This window comes from Oculina patagonica, chromosome 4, assembly GCF_052425735.1.
Source record: "Oculina patagonica isolate OP01 chromosome 4, crgOcupat, whole genome shotgun sequence".
In the NCBI taxonomy this organism is placed as follows: domain Eukaryota; kingdom Metazoa; phylum Cnidaria; class Anthozoa; order Scleractinia; family Oculinidae; genus Oculina; species Oculina patagonica.
Window position 1 is genome coordinate 53,336,248 of NC_135761.1, and position 17,321 is coordinate 53,353,568.

At 38.1% G+C, this 17,321-nt stretch overlaps 2 protein-coding genes across 3 annotated transcripts in view; both read right to left on the bottom strand.

Moving 5' to 3' along the window:
• The window catches only part of LOC144650580 (NLR family CARD domain-containing protein 4-like), a 220,886-nt gene that overhangs the window by 55,359 nt on the left and 148,206 nt on the right, over positions 1 to 17,321 (bottom strand). The window lies entirely within an intron of this gene.
• The window catches only part of LOC144650640 (uncharacterized), a 38,584-nt gene continuing 29,823 nt past the window's right edge, over positions 8,561 to 17,321 (bottom strand). For both annotated transcript variants that reach the window (XM_078510367.1, XM_078510366.1), the window contains exons 2-4: positions 15,870 to 16,112; positions 9,698 to 10,407; positions 8,561 to 8,617 (exon numbers count right to left, since the gene is read on the bottom strand). In XM_078510367.1, the coding sequence (XP_078366493.1) occupies positions 9,726 to 10,388 (663 nt within the window). In that variant the 5' untranslated portion in view covers positions 10,389 to 10,407; positions 15,870 to 16,112 and the 3' untranslated portion in view covers positions 8,561 to 8,617; positions 9,698 to 9,725. The remainder of the gene's footprint in view (positions 8,618 to 9,697; positions 10,408 to 15,869; positions 16,113 to 17,321) is intronic.

Sequence of the window (17,321 nt, forward strand, 5' to 3'; positions counted from 1 at the left end):
GTGTATTTGTAAATTCAATTCTTTTGTTAGAAATGAATACATAATTATATCAGAAAAAATTCAATGTTAAGGTGGCTCGATCGGATTTTTGAGTGACGATACCTTTTAACTTTGAGCTACTTGTATGCCATCGTAAACAATCCGAATGAAAATCGATCAACACAGCTGTACTAAAGAAAGATGAAAGTTTCGAATGAGATAAGTTTCATCGAAATCGGAGTAACCATAGCAACATAATGACGCCACCACCCATTTTACACGACACCGATTTTCTTGTAATAGAGAGATAATTTTGAAGAAAGGCTTCTAGATCTTGGACTTGACATAGTTTTCTCAAGGTCTGCGAAATTTGAAGAATTTCTATGAGAGCGTTTTCGAAAAAATTTTGGATGAAGTTTTTAGGTGCTAAAATACAACAAAAACAAAGCAGTCTTAAAACATTATTGAGAAAACGTTCACAAGGCCTGATCAAGTAACATTTTGGCCTTAAGTGAATCTTGTACTATCTAATTACCTTGGGAGAAAATCTCATTGATTGCCGATCGCACAACGCTAACACCTGCTCAGATCGCTGACCTCCTGAATTTCGTATTGAGATCCACATACTTCCAGTACAACGGATCAATTTACGAACAACGGGAAGGCGCAGCCATGGGAAGTCCGGTTTCCGCTGTTGTTGCTAATCTCTACATGGAGAGCTTTGAGGAGCAGGCAATAACTTCATCATCCTACAAGCCTAAGATATGGAAACGCTACGTGGACGACACCTTCACCATTTTGGATCGCGGAAGAGTCGACAGCTTCTTACAACATCTTAACAACCAGCAGCCTTCCATCCGCTTCACCATGGAAACAGAGAATGACTGCAAAATCGCCTTCCTCGACACCACAGTTTCGAGAGAACCAGACGGTCGGCTCACCACCAGCGTATATAGGAAACCAACACACACTGATCAATACTTAGCGTATGATTCACACCACCCTCAATCAGTAAAACGCGGTATTGTTAAGTGTCTTTACGATCGTGCTAAACGCCTCGTAACTAAATCATTTGTTATATCCAAGGAGAAAAAACATCTGTCATCTGTTCATGTTTCTAATGGTTATCCTTTTTCTTTCTTGCAGAAGATCACCAAGACCAGAAAGCCGAGCACCAGTTTTGAGCCTATGACCAAGTTTAAACCTACTGCGGTTCTACCCTATGTCAAAGGTCTTTCCAAACAACTTAGACGCTGCCTACAACAACAAGGCGTACGCGCTGTTTTCAAGTCGGAAACTACTTTAAGATCACACCTAGTACGGCCGAAAGACGCCGTTGATCCGACTAAGCAAGATGGCGTTGTTTACAGAATTCCCTGTGAGTGCAGCAAAGTTTACATCGGCGAGACTGGAAGACCTATGCAAGACAGGATCAAAGAACACGACCTGGACATCCGTCTCGCCCGTATCCAGACCTCCGCCGTTTCAGAGCACACCCACAACACCGGACACTACCCGCTTTGGAATGAGGTAAAGTTTATTGATCGTGAACCACACTGGTACACACGCAGGGTCAAAGAGGCAATTCAGATAAGACTTCACCCTAACAATATCAACAGGGATAGTGGAATTGAAATTCCCGAAGCATGGATGCGCACGATCAAAAAACACAACACCAGGAGAACTGGACGACAGCAGACCCCTGAGGGAACACCAGCACACCGGAACAGCGAGGATCGAAATGCACCAATCAAAGCTGTTGAAAACCAACCAATCACAGTGCAGCAGCGTGCTTTATAAGGTAACACCTGACCAGTCGACCTTATCGCCTGATGAAGACTAGCAGTATGCAGTCGAAACGTCGCGATCTACATCACAAGTGACACTACGTCGTGAGACAAACGAAAAAATACTTTATTATTATTGTACTCTACCACGTTGATTAACGACAACATTTTTTACGATACTTATTCTTCTTTTTGACTGCCAAGTTTAAAAAAGTTCTATTGAGCGCTTTTTATTTTGCGACCATTTTAGTAAGCGAAGGCCCTTTTTCGATAAAAGAGCGAAATAACACTTCATGCCAGTTCATATTCAAGCCGATGTTTCAAGAAATCAAATGAAACAATTTCTCTGTCATTTTCTCCCAAGGTAATTAGATAGTACAAGATTCACTTAAGGCCAAAATGTTACTTGATCGGGCCTTGTGAACGTTTTCTCAATAATGTTTAAAGACTGCTCTTTTTGTATTTTAGCACCTGAAAACTTCATCCAAAATTTTCTCGAAAACGCTCTCATAGAAATTCTTTAAATTTTGCAGACCTTGAGAAAACTATGTCAAGTCCAAGATCTAGATGCCTTTTTTCAAAATTATCTCTCTATTACAAGAAAATCGGTGTCTTGTTAAATGGGTGGCGACGTCATTATGTTGCTATGGTTAGTACAGCTGTATTGATCGATTTTCATTCGGATTGTTCACGGTGGCGTCTAAGTTGCCCAAGTTGAAAAGTATCGTCACTCAAAAATCTGATCGAGCCACCTTAATTAGAAATTTTACATGTATGTGAGATGTACTTGATCGTATCATTTTTTTTTTATTCTAAAGGTAAATACTGAACTGACTTAACTAATAAGATTTTGCCTCACAATGCAATTTATATAATTTCATTGACATTAAAATTGGCAGATCACATGGACTTCAAGGCATGGCTGACAAGTGTCCTTCAAGATCTCTGCTGGCACCTTTCCCAAATCAGGTAAATGCTTTCGTCCATACATGTATGTAATGTGCACCTGTGGAGCTTCTACCTTATTCTTACTAATTTTCACGATTTTTTGCGTTTTTGAAATAATCGCAAAATTTAATACGCGCGAAAAAACATTGCGCGAAATTTAAACACGCGAAAATTAATACCATGTTTATATCAAAACAATAATTTTAGGAGCTGTAACTAACTATCCTTGAGAACATCGTTTTGTCTTTTTTTCGACTACCACTCTTTTGATAACTGTTTTCCTCTGCTTGTTTTAAAATCGGCCTTTGTGTATTTCTAGTAGTTCCTTAGTATTTGACGACTGATCCAGAAAACACTGACATAATCACAAAATTTAATACACTTCTGCTCTATTTTTTCTTGCAATTGCGAAAATTAATACTTGCGAAATTCGTCTCCCGAATTTTTGCGAAATTAAGTATGCGCGAAAATTAGTAAGAATAAGGTACTCTAGATAATAATACCTTTAACCTTGATGATGCGCTTGGCACCCTTGTTTTTTGCACGCCGTGCCACTCTCTTCGGATGGCTGGATGAACTCTGCTTTCCTGATAATGTATCCATGGGCAGAAAGAAAGAAATTTTCTAACGTCAGAGCAGTCCAAGAAGTTATTTTATTGATTTCAACAAGAACTAATTACTTGTAAGGATACGAGTCGCATCATATGTAACAGAACAATTGTAATCCTTCTATTTAACAGTTGTAAATTACTTGACGAATTACAGATTTTTTTTAAGAGAAAGAGAATGCGAGGCAACTTTGGCCTAGATAAATAGATGGGGGGAGGGGTCATATGTCTTGGAAAATGGTCTGATGTGCCCAGGGCTCATGTAACTGTGGCAATTTATAACGTTGTGGTCATCAATCAGTGCAGGTTGAAAGCAGAGATGTGGAGAGGGTAGCCATTTGTTCATCAAGCATTCAAGTCTGCTGAAATCTAGCCCCCCAAAACTACAACTCGACTTGTTGTAAGAGACATACCCTAGATTTTGCCTCACAATGCAATTAATGTCATCTCGGTGACATCAAAAATGGCGGATTTCATGGATTTCAAAGCATGGCTGAATTTTCCCAAATCAGGAGAATGTATCTGTCCATATGTAATGTGCACCTGTGGAGCTACTCTAGAAAATAAATACCTTCAACATTGCTGCGCTTGGCATCCTTGTTTTTTGCACGCCATGCTCCTCTCTTCGGTTGGCTGGATGAACTCTGCTTTCCTGATAATGTATCCATGAGGAGAAAGAAAGAAATTTTCTGACATCAGAGCAGTCTGAGAAGTTTTTTTTTTTAATAATCTTTATTGACACAACATTACATACATTCTAAACATTTACATTTCTTTAGCTAATTACAGAAAAAAGACTTATATTTTGAAAAGGAAATAACACAAGATAATATATCGGAAAAAAGGAAATCACAATGAAAAAAAGAATTAAATTAAGGTAAAATTAAGATAATACAAAAAATAGTGTACACTAGTCGAACAGCAAACCATATAAAAAATATTGTACGTTATTACAGAAGCGAAAGTACTTAGAAAACGTGTTAAAGCGCAGTTCTTAGCATTTTTACACAAGAAGTTTTCTTTTAAGGCAACTCTCAATGAATAGTTTTTGTTCCAATTTCGACACAAATTCATTAACATTGCAGGCTTTATAGTACATTTTCTGGTAGTATAGGTAGTATTTCGCAAATAATAAACAATAGTTAAATTTAATTTTATTATTTCTTGAAGTATCTAGATCTGTTCCCAATACACTGTAGCTTTTCATGAGACGTTGGAGAAAAAGAGCAGTTGAATTTTGTATTAAACCAATCGACAACTTTAGCAAAAAAAGTTCGAGTGTAGTGGCATATGGAGAATAGAGTATGGAGAATAGAGTCTGGAGAATAGAGTCTGGCTCTTTACAGTATGGACATCTGTTTTCATCGTGTACGCCATAGGTGCACAGCTCCTTCTTAGTAACTGTTAGTCTATGGAGTAATTTAAAATTGAATTCTCGTAGTCTATTTTCATGACATATTTTTCCAATGTTATTAAATTTTGTCTTCCAATCAATATTCCCTGATTTAAGTTCCTTTTCCCATTTTTTGGGTCCTGTGGCAGTACAGGTAGTCCCATTGATGTAAAGCCAATAGTAGTCCTTGCACTTCATTTTGTAAAGATCGATATTTAACAACGGCGTCAGGGGAAAGGTTGTCACATCAGCTACAGGGTTTTCTCGCCTTCCTAAGGATTTTGCCTTAAGTAGTAGATGCTTTGGAATTGCCGAAATAACCTGAAGGTAGCTCAGGAAATTACATTTGATGTTAAATTTGTCCTGAAATGATTTGAAAGTTAAGGGCTTTCCATCTTTATCCAAGATATCTTGAATTGAGATGACGCCTTTTTCTTTCCATTTTTGTAGGAAGAAGCTTTTTCCATCAATCAGGATATCTTTATTGTTAAAGAGAATTAAATCTTGACCATTGTCATGTTGATATAAATTCCTAATTTCCAGAAAATTTGCTAATATTTGCCTATAAAAATCTGGAATTCCAGATTCCTCTAGAAATTTGTTATTGTAGTTACATCGAAGAAGGAAATTTAGTCCACCATGCTTCTTGAAGAACTGAGACGGAATAGATTTCCAGGGTTCAATTGTAGTCTCGTCACGCCGCAAAGATTTAAATAGAATCTCTGGGTCAGGGGCCCGCAGTCCCCCATTTGTGTAATCTTGGCACATAACATTTCTTTTGATCTTATCTGGTTTCTTGTTCCAAATGAACCAAAAATTGACTTTTTTATTCTTGAAGTGTCGTTAGGGCTGATGTCAAGCATGGATGTTGAATAAACAATTTGTGAAATTCCTAGGGTTTTGACAATAAGGCACTTACCGAAGAGGGAGAGTTTGCGCCCCCTCCATAAATCTAGTTTGATATCCATATTGTCAATTTTTTTTGCCACATTTTTCTTGTCGTTTTCTTGCCCGTTGTAAGAGATAAAAATCCCAAGGGCTCGGACAGGCTCATTCGTCCAATTCAGTCCTAAAGGTTTGCTTTCCTTATGCCTCCATGGCCCAAGCCAAACTGCTTTGGTTTTTCCTAAATTGAGTTTGAGTCCAGATATGTTCCCAAACAGCCGGAGTATTTCAATTGCCTTGGTAATTGAATTGATATTCTTTAGAAATAAAGACGTATCATCAGCAAATTGGCTTATCTTGTGCACTGTATTAAGGATTGTAATGCCTTCAATGTTCTTTTCCAGTCGTACCCTTGCTGCAAGGATCTCCGCTTCCAGTATAAACAGATAGGGAGAAAGGGGGCAACCCTGCCTAACACCTCTTGATAATTTGAAATATTTTGTTGTATATCCGTTGTGGAGAACAGAGCTTACAGTGTTATAATAAAATGTCTTCACCCATTGTTGGATGTTGCTTCCAAAATTAAATAGGTCTAGAGTGTTTTGGATAAAGCCCCATTCCACTGTATCAAAAGCTTTTCTGAAGTCTAACATTTCAGCTTTAGATAAGCCAAACATGCGTATTTCCTGCATATTATCGGGTAATTTGTCGTAAGCAAATTAACAAAGGTGTCATCGTTCAATAGGGAATTATTGAATTTCCAAAGACCGGGGCCCTTTTTCTTGCTTTCAACTTGCAAGAAAAGCCTAATGGCCTTGTGATCGGGTGCAATTGCGGTTTTGATATCTGCGTTTTTAACACTAGCAATGAAAGATTTGGGGATGAGAAAGAAATCAGTTCTTGATTTCATTTTAAGTGCGCTAGATTCATATGTAAAACACCTTTTGTCAGGGTTCTTAATTCGTAGAATATCAACAAGGTTTAGTTCGTCCATAAACTCCACAACTAGATCTCTATAAACACTTGGTTTCCACTGAATGCCACCTTTCTTATCGACAGCCTCAAGAGTGACATTCCAGTCACCCCCTATAATTAGATTGCTAATGTCAGCTTTCGAAGTTAATATTTCGCTCAAGTTTTCAATAAATACTTTCTAAAGAGCAGCGTTGATTGGTGCGTAAATGTTGCATAATGAAAATTTGAGAGTCTTAAAATGAACGTTAATTAACACGATTCTGCCGTCTTCGTCCTCCCAGGAGTTTTCCAAGGTAATTTCAAACAATGGATTAACGAAGATGGCAACACCTTTTTGATGAACAGAGCCATGAGAAAAAAATATTTTGCCACGCCATTCTGTTTTCCAAATTAATTCGTCTTGCGGCTGAAAGTTTCTTGAAGTAAATAAATAGCGCAGTTTTGATCTTTTAAGTAGGAAAAAATGCTTCGCCTCTTACGCGGATTTCTCAAACCTCTAACATTTAGCGATATTAGTTTCAATTCTATGGTGATTTATCATTTTGGATACTTAAAGTAGAATATTTTTTTTCGTGTTCGACTCATATAGAATAAAGAAATACAAATATGACGGTAGCTTACGCGTAAACATAAAAATGACTCAGAAGAAACGAAACAACACATAATTATACATACGCTAGTCAGTCTGGTAAACTGTGGTATTTCTTGAGAGGCCAGCCATTCTTCTCTTAAGTCCGAGAAGTTATTTTGTTGATTTAAACAAGACCTAATTACTTGTAAGGATTACGAGTTGCATCATATGTAACAAAACAATTGTAATCCTGCTTTTTTGAGCTATAAATTAGTTGATCAAATTACAAGACTTGGTCTGCTGAAATCTAACCCCAGAAACTACAATTCGGCTTGTTTTAGGGGACACACCCTACCTGGGAGTGCACAGGAAATGTTGTCACATGCTGGACTGTTCTCATAGAAGAGTATGGGTACATTGTATACTTGCACAAGTATTGTTTTCCAGCAAATTAAACCAGACAAACACTGTTAAAAGACACTCCAATATGAATAAATTCAATGTTATTTGTTTAAAGGAGCAATGTCGCAGTATTTTAAGTCATTTTTCCGATTAGTTATAAATTGAAGGAAACCTCAAAATAACAGTTATCTAACATAGAAAAACACCAAAGGAATGATAAAACCCCCAGAAAATAACCAACGATGGTTTTAACTGACAAAGATAAAGGCAGACTACGAACAACAATCTTGAAAAAAAATTGCCAATTTTTTCAAGTTGCGTTGTCCAGTGATGTAGCTCCTTTCATGTACGCTGTGTTTTGATGACGGATTAAGTACGGTGGCCAAATGGTTAGTGTACTGTGCTGGACTCCAGAACAAGTCACTAAGTCTGGGTTTGAGCCCTAGCCAGAGCTCTGCATTATGTTCTTGGGCAAGGTGTATGAAAGAATACGGGTGAATTTAATGCTGGGGGGGACCCTGCAATTGACTAGCATCCTATTCAAGGGGGAGAAGGGCTCTGCAGTGTGTTCTTGGGCAGGATACTTTACTCTCATGGTGCCCCTTTTCACCAAGGTGTATAAGTGGATACTGGCAAATTTAATGATTGGGGGACCTGCAACCCATGTATGTGGGATTAGAAATACTCCGCCTTGCTTCACGCAAAGGAAACCAGGATAAGCTCTGGCCTGAGCAAGATAATATGAGCCACTAGCCTCATATGCAGAGATTACGACCATTTTAAATATCAGTGGCAACAACAGAAGCTGACGTATAAAACTGCCAACTCTCCACTTGAAAACAATTTTACATGTGTGTGAGATGTACTTGATTGTATCACTTTTTTAAGCCGGATCTGGAAATGTTCTGGTACATGGGAACATTATGCCAGACACTCTAAAATGTTGTCGCTCAATTAACAAGCTATATTCTTGTGACGAATTTTGTGTAATTAATACCTTCAGCTTTGATGTGCTCAGGTTGCTCTCTGTCTGAACTGCTGGCAGAACTATGCCCATCAGCTGATGCATCTGCATGAAAAAGAAAGATATTTTTATACTGCATTACTTGCGTAAAGTGGACACTGACATTATAAATTACAGGTTGATACAGTCTGATATTAACATACAAGAAATATTTAATGTTATTTTACAGCTTGTGTTAATTAGCTTACAAACGCTCTGGTTCAGAGGATTTCTAATTTTTTTCAGTGCTTACCGGTATATATTTACATGTGCAGAGTAAAACCAATTCTCTCTTTAGACAATTTCACACCAAAATTTTAAAATACCAAAAACTTTCCCTACAGGTGTCATCACAAAGGACAGTCTGAAGACAATTATATAGCAGAACTACCTCCCAGGTGGAGGGGAGGGGGGGGGGGGGGGGGGGTGGGGGGCTTCACATATGAAAAGAACGGCCGGGAATGTTTGTCGTCTAGCCTAGTGTGTAAATTATGAATCTTGGTCTCAGTTGGTGTGTTCAGGACATCTATGCCAATAATTTTGGCAGTTAAGGTCTCCGTTTGCATGTTAAAATATGAAGAATGCTGTACATGCCATTAACTGTGTTGGCAGTGAACACTGGTTAGCTACGAGAAATGGTTAATCTGGTAGGGGTCAAAAAACTTTGAGCCATGCCCAAACCCGTCTCTTTTAGGGGATTCATTAAAAAATTTTCCGACAAGCATGTGAGAGTCCCCATCTCTCAGAACTACTTGCTTCAATAATATCTGCTTATATCTCCTAAGCAACATTTTTCCAGTACAGGTCAGCTGCGGCCCTGTACAGTGATATAATCCCAAGATCTCAACCAAATTTTTTTCAATGAGAAGATTCTTTTGGGACCCTGCTTTGTCTGTCCATAAATTATGACAAATGTTCAAAACAGCTCGCAGGGACCAAATTTCCATCTCTGAAACCAAATTTATTTTTTTGACAAAAATGGGTAGTTCGCATGAAGGGACTTGTCCCTGGGACTAGTCAGGTATTCCAATCTGAAACACTTTAATTTGCAAATATTTGGGCCACGATTTGAAAGCCTTATCATAAGTATAAAAAAATTACCAGTAATTAAACTTCAAGATCAATTTTTATTACTGTTTAACTCACCTAAATTAATTCTTTCGAAATCGTCACTTTATGGATCTCCGACCAACTGTTCTAAAAAGTCTTTCCTTGTTAAGAACAAGTGAATAATGGAAATTGTACAAAGAACAATAGATATTGCCACGATCGTAATAATACCAATGTTCAGTATTGATTTCTGCCGGTAATGTAAGTCATTGCATGTCATATTTTTTCCTTGGTTCATCGGAATTTGTGTGGTGTTTCTTGGTGAGCATATGTACACCTCAGGTAGACTAAGGGTCTGAAAATGACAGAATAGACCCATCATCACACCAAGAACGACAAGTTGACAGCAAACATGAATGAGAAATCTCCACGTGAACTTTTCCGACAGGCATTTCTTCAATTGGCTGTTTTCTTCTCTTTTGATTCGCCGCAGTGCCCAGGCGCCGTATACAATGAATACTATCCAGAAGAGCCCCAAAGCACCAAAGGTGATACCAGCAAAATTAAGATGTATTAACAGTGGGCTCACTGTGGAGGTGTAGTCTCCATAACATAGTTGTTTGATGACATCACTGGGCTTGGGGACGCAATTAAATGTCAGCCTATCTTTTCCCAGGAAGTCGTTGAGAAATCCAATTACTATTGGCCAGGAAACCACAAAGACAAGGAAATGGATACAACCACACACAGTTTGGGTCTTGAATGCATATTGAGAAAGATTATCCATTTAAGCAGCTAATTGTGATCTATGAAAACAAAAGAGACACAGGTGTCAATACTTCTTAAAACTGATTAAAACCAAAACGCATTTCAGTTTATATTATGCTTAAAAAGGAACGTTAAATCTTAGATTGTCATTCAGCTATCTTTTTTTAATTTATCTAAGCCATCCCAATAAAATGTTTCGTTTCCCATCGCCCGACTGACCCATTTTTTTCGAAAAGTAAAAAAAAAAAAAATTCCAGATTCACTAGTCAAAGAGGCAAGTACTTTAATTTACATGCACACGATCTTGTTTTATTAACAACAGTTGGTATGAAGTGATGTCTTTGTCTTTAATAAACATCGATAGTAAGTTATTAAAGACTATTTAGACATTTGATAAGGAATAACGAACGAAAAGTTCACGTTTTCGAGTTGACTTTGTAATCAGGCGTTCTTACATTAGCAGCCTGGAACCCTCTGGAACCCAAACCATTCAAGTGTTCATTTTTTTTTTTTTTTTTTGCCCGACCGACCGACCCACCATCACAAGAGACAGGGCGATGGGAAACGAAACATTTTATTGGGATCGATGGCCCTATAACGTTTACATATTCATTGAATCGCTTTCAACTTATTAACACATTGTCAGTTCTATTCATGTACATTTTACTGGGTCAGTCTGTGGAACTGTGCCATTTTTCTGACTGTAGATTTTGTTCAAGCATTCTTAAATCAGACAGCACAAATACAGTGAAACCCCGCCTTACGGCCACCTCTTTAATACGGCCACCTCGTTATTACGGCCACTTTTGTTTGTCCCGGCAAAATGCCCTTACATCTTTATAATAAAACCCCGTTAATGCGGCCACCCCGTTAATACGCCCAACGGCCACATTCTGAAAACCCAAGCAGTACAACCCTTGATAAGTTTACCCCGTTAATACGGCCAGTCGAACCAAATATAGCCCTTAATAAGAGAGTGATTTCTCATGCCCATAGTGATTGGCTGAAATGTAGAAGAAGCCAAATGAAACACACTGATTTTTTTTTCAATATCGTGAACTTGAAAGTCAATTGATGTTACTCATATACAGTATTATAAGTCAGAAAGGTCGAGACCTTTATTTTGAGATAGCCTAGCCTGTTCACATTTCCTTTTTTCGATCCAATAATGTTCATTTTCCCATGCATGAATTGTAAATGTGATGATTTAATCTTCATTAAGTTTTTAATGACAGTACTCAGGCCCGTAGGCTGGTTTTTGCCCGGGTAGGTTCGTTTTCTTTTAGAACGGACCATTAGTTACCAGTGTCCCACTAATTTAAAAAAAAATACCGTTACTGAAGAAGATTTTCCAGTTGTAGTCGACGGGGGTGAAGGTGGGCGTAACAGCTGACTACCGTGTCTAGCTCCACGGGGGTATCGTAGTGAATGTGCAGATTAGCGCAAGGTTGGACAACCTTTCTTTTCCCATTGACGCTCGCATGTAGTTATTCAGTCGTCGCAACGTGCTTGCACTTCGTTCACATTCGCATGATGTTACTGGTATGGTGCAGGCAATTTTTAGAAGAATGCTGATGTTTGGAAAGAGGTCATCATCACAATCTTTGATTGCCACTGCAGGTGAAGCTGGTTTTAATTCCGGTTCCATCGCCAGGTATCGACCTCTCCATCGCATAAGCTCCATTTCAAACATTTCAGGGGAGGGGAGATCATCATTGTACTTGTTAACAGCTGCTTCAAGATTAACATTCTTTGAACAGAGAACACTTGGTACGAGACCAAGCAGTGACGCGGCAACGGTCGCCGAAGGTGAAAACTGCTCATTGATGCACATGATGATGTGATCAAGGAGAGGAATTGCCACGTTTCGTTGGAAATAAATTTTAGGATTTTGAGCCTCGGTATTGGAACGATGCTGTTGTCTCGACGTAATTCGAGGCATTTCGGCAGCAGGCCCACCTTTTCTGCCATTGCAACACTTTGAGTGCCTGAACAGCTGAAAAGGTTTTGTCACAATCTTCCCTTTGTTTTCGGTAGAAACTAGCAACTTCTGTGATCATGCCATGGGCCTCCACGATGTCAAGAGCTGCTCTCTGTAGCTTAACCGTGATTCCAGCCAGGTGCGACAAATATTGGTACACTGCCATAAACACGACAATGAACTCAAAGGACGTAATACTTGCCAAAATTTGTTGGGCTTCATTACGGTTTTCACTTAAAAATATTAAGACAAAGAGAGAAAGAAATTTTAAGCAACAGCAAGAAATTAAAGATAGGAAGCCACAACTCTCCAAAATCAGTGAGAACGAGAATTTAAGGACTCAGAGCGCACTATCTCATGTACTTATTCGTTTGCCAGGTGGCCTTATCCTGATGGCTTTTAAATAAGAATTTTGTTTACCCCGCTACCGTCATGACGTGATTCAAAGTCATTTCTTTTAATTTCCTTCTTTGCTCTACTTTCCACAATGTCACGCTGTCCAGGGGAATTGGATGTCAATTATATTGTTTGCGTTAGGCTTCAGAGCTTAGCTTCAGATATATTTAATTTATTTATACGACCGCGACATATTCAAATCGGTGAAATCAACATCAGTTATAACTTGAGTCACACTTTGCTAATGGTTCCAGTCTGAAAACCGAAAAAGAGGGGAATACACGAGAAACGTTTGAAAATTAGTCGATATTGTTGAAAATCAATACAAATAACGTCAGTATGTTTTTATTTTTATTTTATTATGCGCGTAGGCCATATGTATGCTGTACCATTCAGACCGGACCTTTAATGCTGTACCATTCAGACCGGTACATTAATGCTACACCATTCAGACCGGACCTTTTCAGGCGGTGGGGGGGTTCGTCCGAACCCCCCGAACCCCCCAGCCTACGGGCCTGGTACTGTATATTTGCCGTCGTGATGTTTATTAGGGACGGACCATTAGAAATAACCGGAGGGGGGGGGGGGGGGGTGACTTTTACCAAAAAAAAAAATTCCTGCAAGGGAAACTTGTCAAAAAAAATTTGTGCAAGCGGTTGTGCCTATAAAAAATATGTGCAACGGAATTACCTGTAAGTGTTGTATGATGGCATCTATATACGTCCATCAGAATGGCTAAAATAGCTTTTCTGAGGTTCTGAAAATTAAAATTTTCCCGGGGGAGTATGCCCCCAGACCCCTCTAATTTGTCATGTACCGAGAGAACAGCATCAGCTCAATCCTATCAACTATTTGGTTGCAAACACACCTGACCCACCCTAACAATCGCATCCCATCAGTAAACAGTTAATCAAAAGCACAAACAGTATTATTATTATCACTTTAAACTGCATTTTTGTCTGATATTCTAAAGTTTAGCTTGATAAGTTTAAGCTGTCATCTTTTTTGTTGAGGGACCAGGGTAACAATTTCTAATAAGGAGGGGGGATTATATTTAACAGGCACTATCTATCACATCTTTCTTATGGTCCGTCCCTTAATTAAGAACAGTTGTTTAGAAGTACAACTGTGATATGTATCGGTCAAGATGTCACTTGAAGTAGACCAGCCATGAAATTTGACCCTACCCCATTAATACGGCCACTCCGTTAATACGGCCAAATTTCCATGGCCCGTTGGTGGCCGTATTAACAGGGTTCCACTGTATCTCAAAATCAATTAAAAATTTGCCACACAAACGAAGCACAATAACGATGCACCCATTTGCCTAGCAATTTCACTGTTGAAAATCATATTTTTTGGTGACTAGAACTCAAAGACGGCAATTTGCCATCAACTGGTAATGACTTGTTGTACATAGATTAATAAAGGTGTACCCTATGGATCACTGTTGGGATCTCACTTGCTGGGGAGTTAAACTCGCAAATGGTGTAAACCAGGGGGGGGGGGAAGAAATTTCCTTTGTTACACGACTCAAAAAGTAATCATTGCGGTACAAGGCAACCGAGACTGCGCAGTAGCTATCGAATGGTTGCTAAGGGCGTAGTGAATAGCTTGACAAAGATCATTGTTTAGTTCGCATGATTTGGTCTTGACCGTGTACAAAACACAATACTTATTTGCATTTTGGTTGCTTCTTTGAAGTCTTCTGGACATCAAAACAACAAACAGTGATAACGGTGACCAGTCTAGCAAAATTATTATTAATACGTATATTTATTAAAAATAACTCCAATGGTTCTAAAATTATTTTCCATTTTTTGGTTGTTAAATTTCAACCGCGACAAATTTTTCATTTGTTATTCCACGCCGCTAAAACATTCTCAGTGACGTGAGACATTAGGTGAGAAATCTGGCTGAAAATGCCAAAAACATCTCAACGGCGTAAAACATCAAACGCAAACACCGCGACTATTCGCACTTCACACGCACGAGGTCATTGATATTTAAATCTTTCTGAGAAAACAAAACTAATTGGTTTGACGTCTTTCTTAGCAACGGCTTGATTGACATAGACTCGCACCATTTCCAGGCACTGCTAAGTATTCAAAGAAAAGTGCCGACTTTCTCCCCCCCCCCCCCCTGTTTTTTTTTGGTATAAGAAATCTGGATTCTACTGTATTTTGATTCTTACAAATGTGCGAGGCAGCGAGACATGCATGTAAGGTGTGCGAGGCAAGGCAGCCAAATGCAAAAATGCCAGATGCAAAATCAAGCCAGAATAAATATAAAATGAAAAAATTATCAAATCGTACAATTGTTTTAAAAAATTTGGGGAAAAAATTTAATGTTAAAAATGATTTTTGGGAAGACCTGCCACGGCAATGTCAAATATCATGGACATATGATTGACATGTCAAAATTTCCGAAAGGGATGAATGAACAGCTACTGAAAGTTTCAGCATTTTAGAGTAAATCCTCTTTTCAAAATGTCGAAAAAAAACTTACGGGGGGTAGCAAACCCCCCTCCCCCCTTGGACGTCCAAGGGTTAAGACTACAAATGATAAATTGTAAAAAGGCATCCAATATTCTAAGAAGAATTTGTTCAGGTTAAAAATATATGTACATATATAAATAATTGTTCACATTTAATTAAAAAGAGCTAAGTTGTACATATAATTATAATGTAATAAATTATTGTACAGTAAAAACCCACATAAAAGAACACGTTTTGGGGGTTTAGGCTGATTTTGTTTTTTATATTTGATGCTTTCCCCAACATCAGCCTGAAAATGTTCTTAAGGTGTTCTAAAATTGTCTCTAAACATTAAATACATGTACTGCATAGACTACCAAAAGATGAAATGGATGAAACTAACCTTAACTAAATTAATCAAGGCAAGAAAAGCTTAGTACTGTACCCTGGTTCGTTATTCTAGTCTATTAGCAGCCAATTTTTTTTATATATAAAGAACAGTTTTCATTTTTCAGGCTGAATGTGTTCTTGTGTATATGGTACATTTTGGCAAAAATTTAAGCCTGAGTGTTCTTAATCCACTTGTTCTTTTATGCGGGTTTCACTGTAGCGATTGAGCTGATTATTAAAGATGTGAGTGCCTCACCTTTACAGGTGCTGAGTCAAGTACATGTAAGATGTCAACAGCAGTCATCAGGTGGCTTCTCAGTTGTTTAAAAAGGATGAATGATGCTATCCACCTGACAAATCACTATCCAGTCGATAGAGTAGTTGGTTTTGTCAATATTTATCCACTGGATAGTGATTTATCTGGTAGATAGCATTATCCACCCTGGACACTGGGCCAGTTAGTTACACGTGGAAGCTGATGGATTGGAAGTCAAGTGAACTGCGGAGAACAAAATAAAAACACATTGATAAGCACTCAGTGTAGTGAAGACAGCATTGCTTTGCAGCTGAGATATTGCAGCTGATAAATAACAAGTCTGAACAAAAACAAAAACATCCTGAAAACATTGATTTATAATACAGAAAGTACGGACGGGTACACAAACATGACTGTTACAAAAAAGTCAGCTTGTTGAAAGGTTTGTCCTCAGACAGTTTGATATGTACCATCAATCCCCAAGAAAAATACCCCAGGAGCACATGGGATGTTTATCTGCAGTAGTGGTGGGCGGGGAAGGGGGTGTAGGAAGAGATTTTACTGATATGTTTAACAGCTGTACAATCTTAAATGTTTGATTAGGTGACATCTCTTTTTCACCTTACTCTACATATTTTATATTTGTACTCATTGCCAATGCTTATATTAAAAGTGCCATGTTTTCAAAAAAATTTAAATGTTGATTAAGCATATATTTTTTACTTGTAAATTCTCTTTTTTACAGTTTAGTGTTTTTTAGCTATAAATTGTTTTTTTAAGAGTTTTAAAAATATTATTTATTCTCAGTTGTGACATATTTTATAAAATTATTTGTATTTTTTATGTCCCAGGCCCCTACGGATACCAGCCTCGTTGCTGAATGGGCAACCCTCTGGTTAAATAAAGTTTCTTACTCCTACTCTATGTTATGATGGAAAGTTCCCTTGGGGAGGGGGGGGGGGAGTACTCATATATGTTTTGCATAGGTATGTGCCACCCAGGTCTCCAAATTAGCACCTTGTTTTAGAAAGAATTTACATTTAAAATGATACCCTGTTCTAGAAATAGGTTAATTTTTAAGGGACAGTGTCACCATGATTAAGTGCTACTTGAAAATGCACTGAAGGTGTTGATATTATTTAATTGGAAATCCACTAACAGCTAAACTGCACTGTACTAGTCAAAAAAATTGTTACAAATTGGTTTGGCTATGGACTGATAGGAAAGTAGTGGCCTAAAACTTCAAAAAATCTGCCAATGTTTTCAAGATTGCAGTGTTACTTTGGAGAAAATTACTCAAATATCATTGATTACATTTATTCACACCTTGGGAAATATTAATAGATATTAAGTTTATTTTGTTCTTCAAAGGTTATTTAAGTGATCACTGAGTGCACCCTCATAATTCTATCCCCGTTCTGGCTGCTGATAATTTAAAACTTCCATGCATGC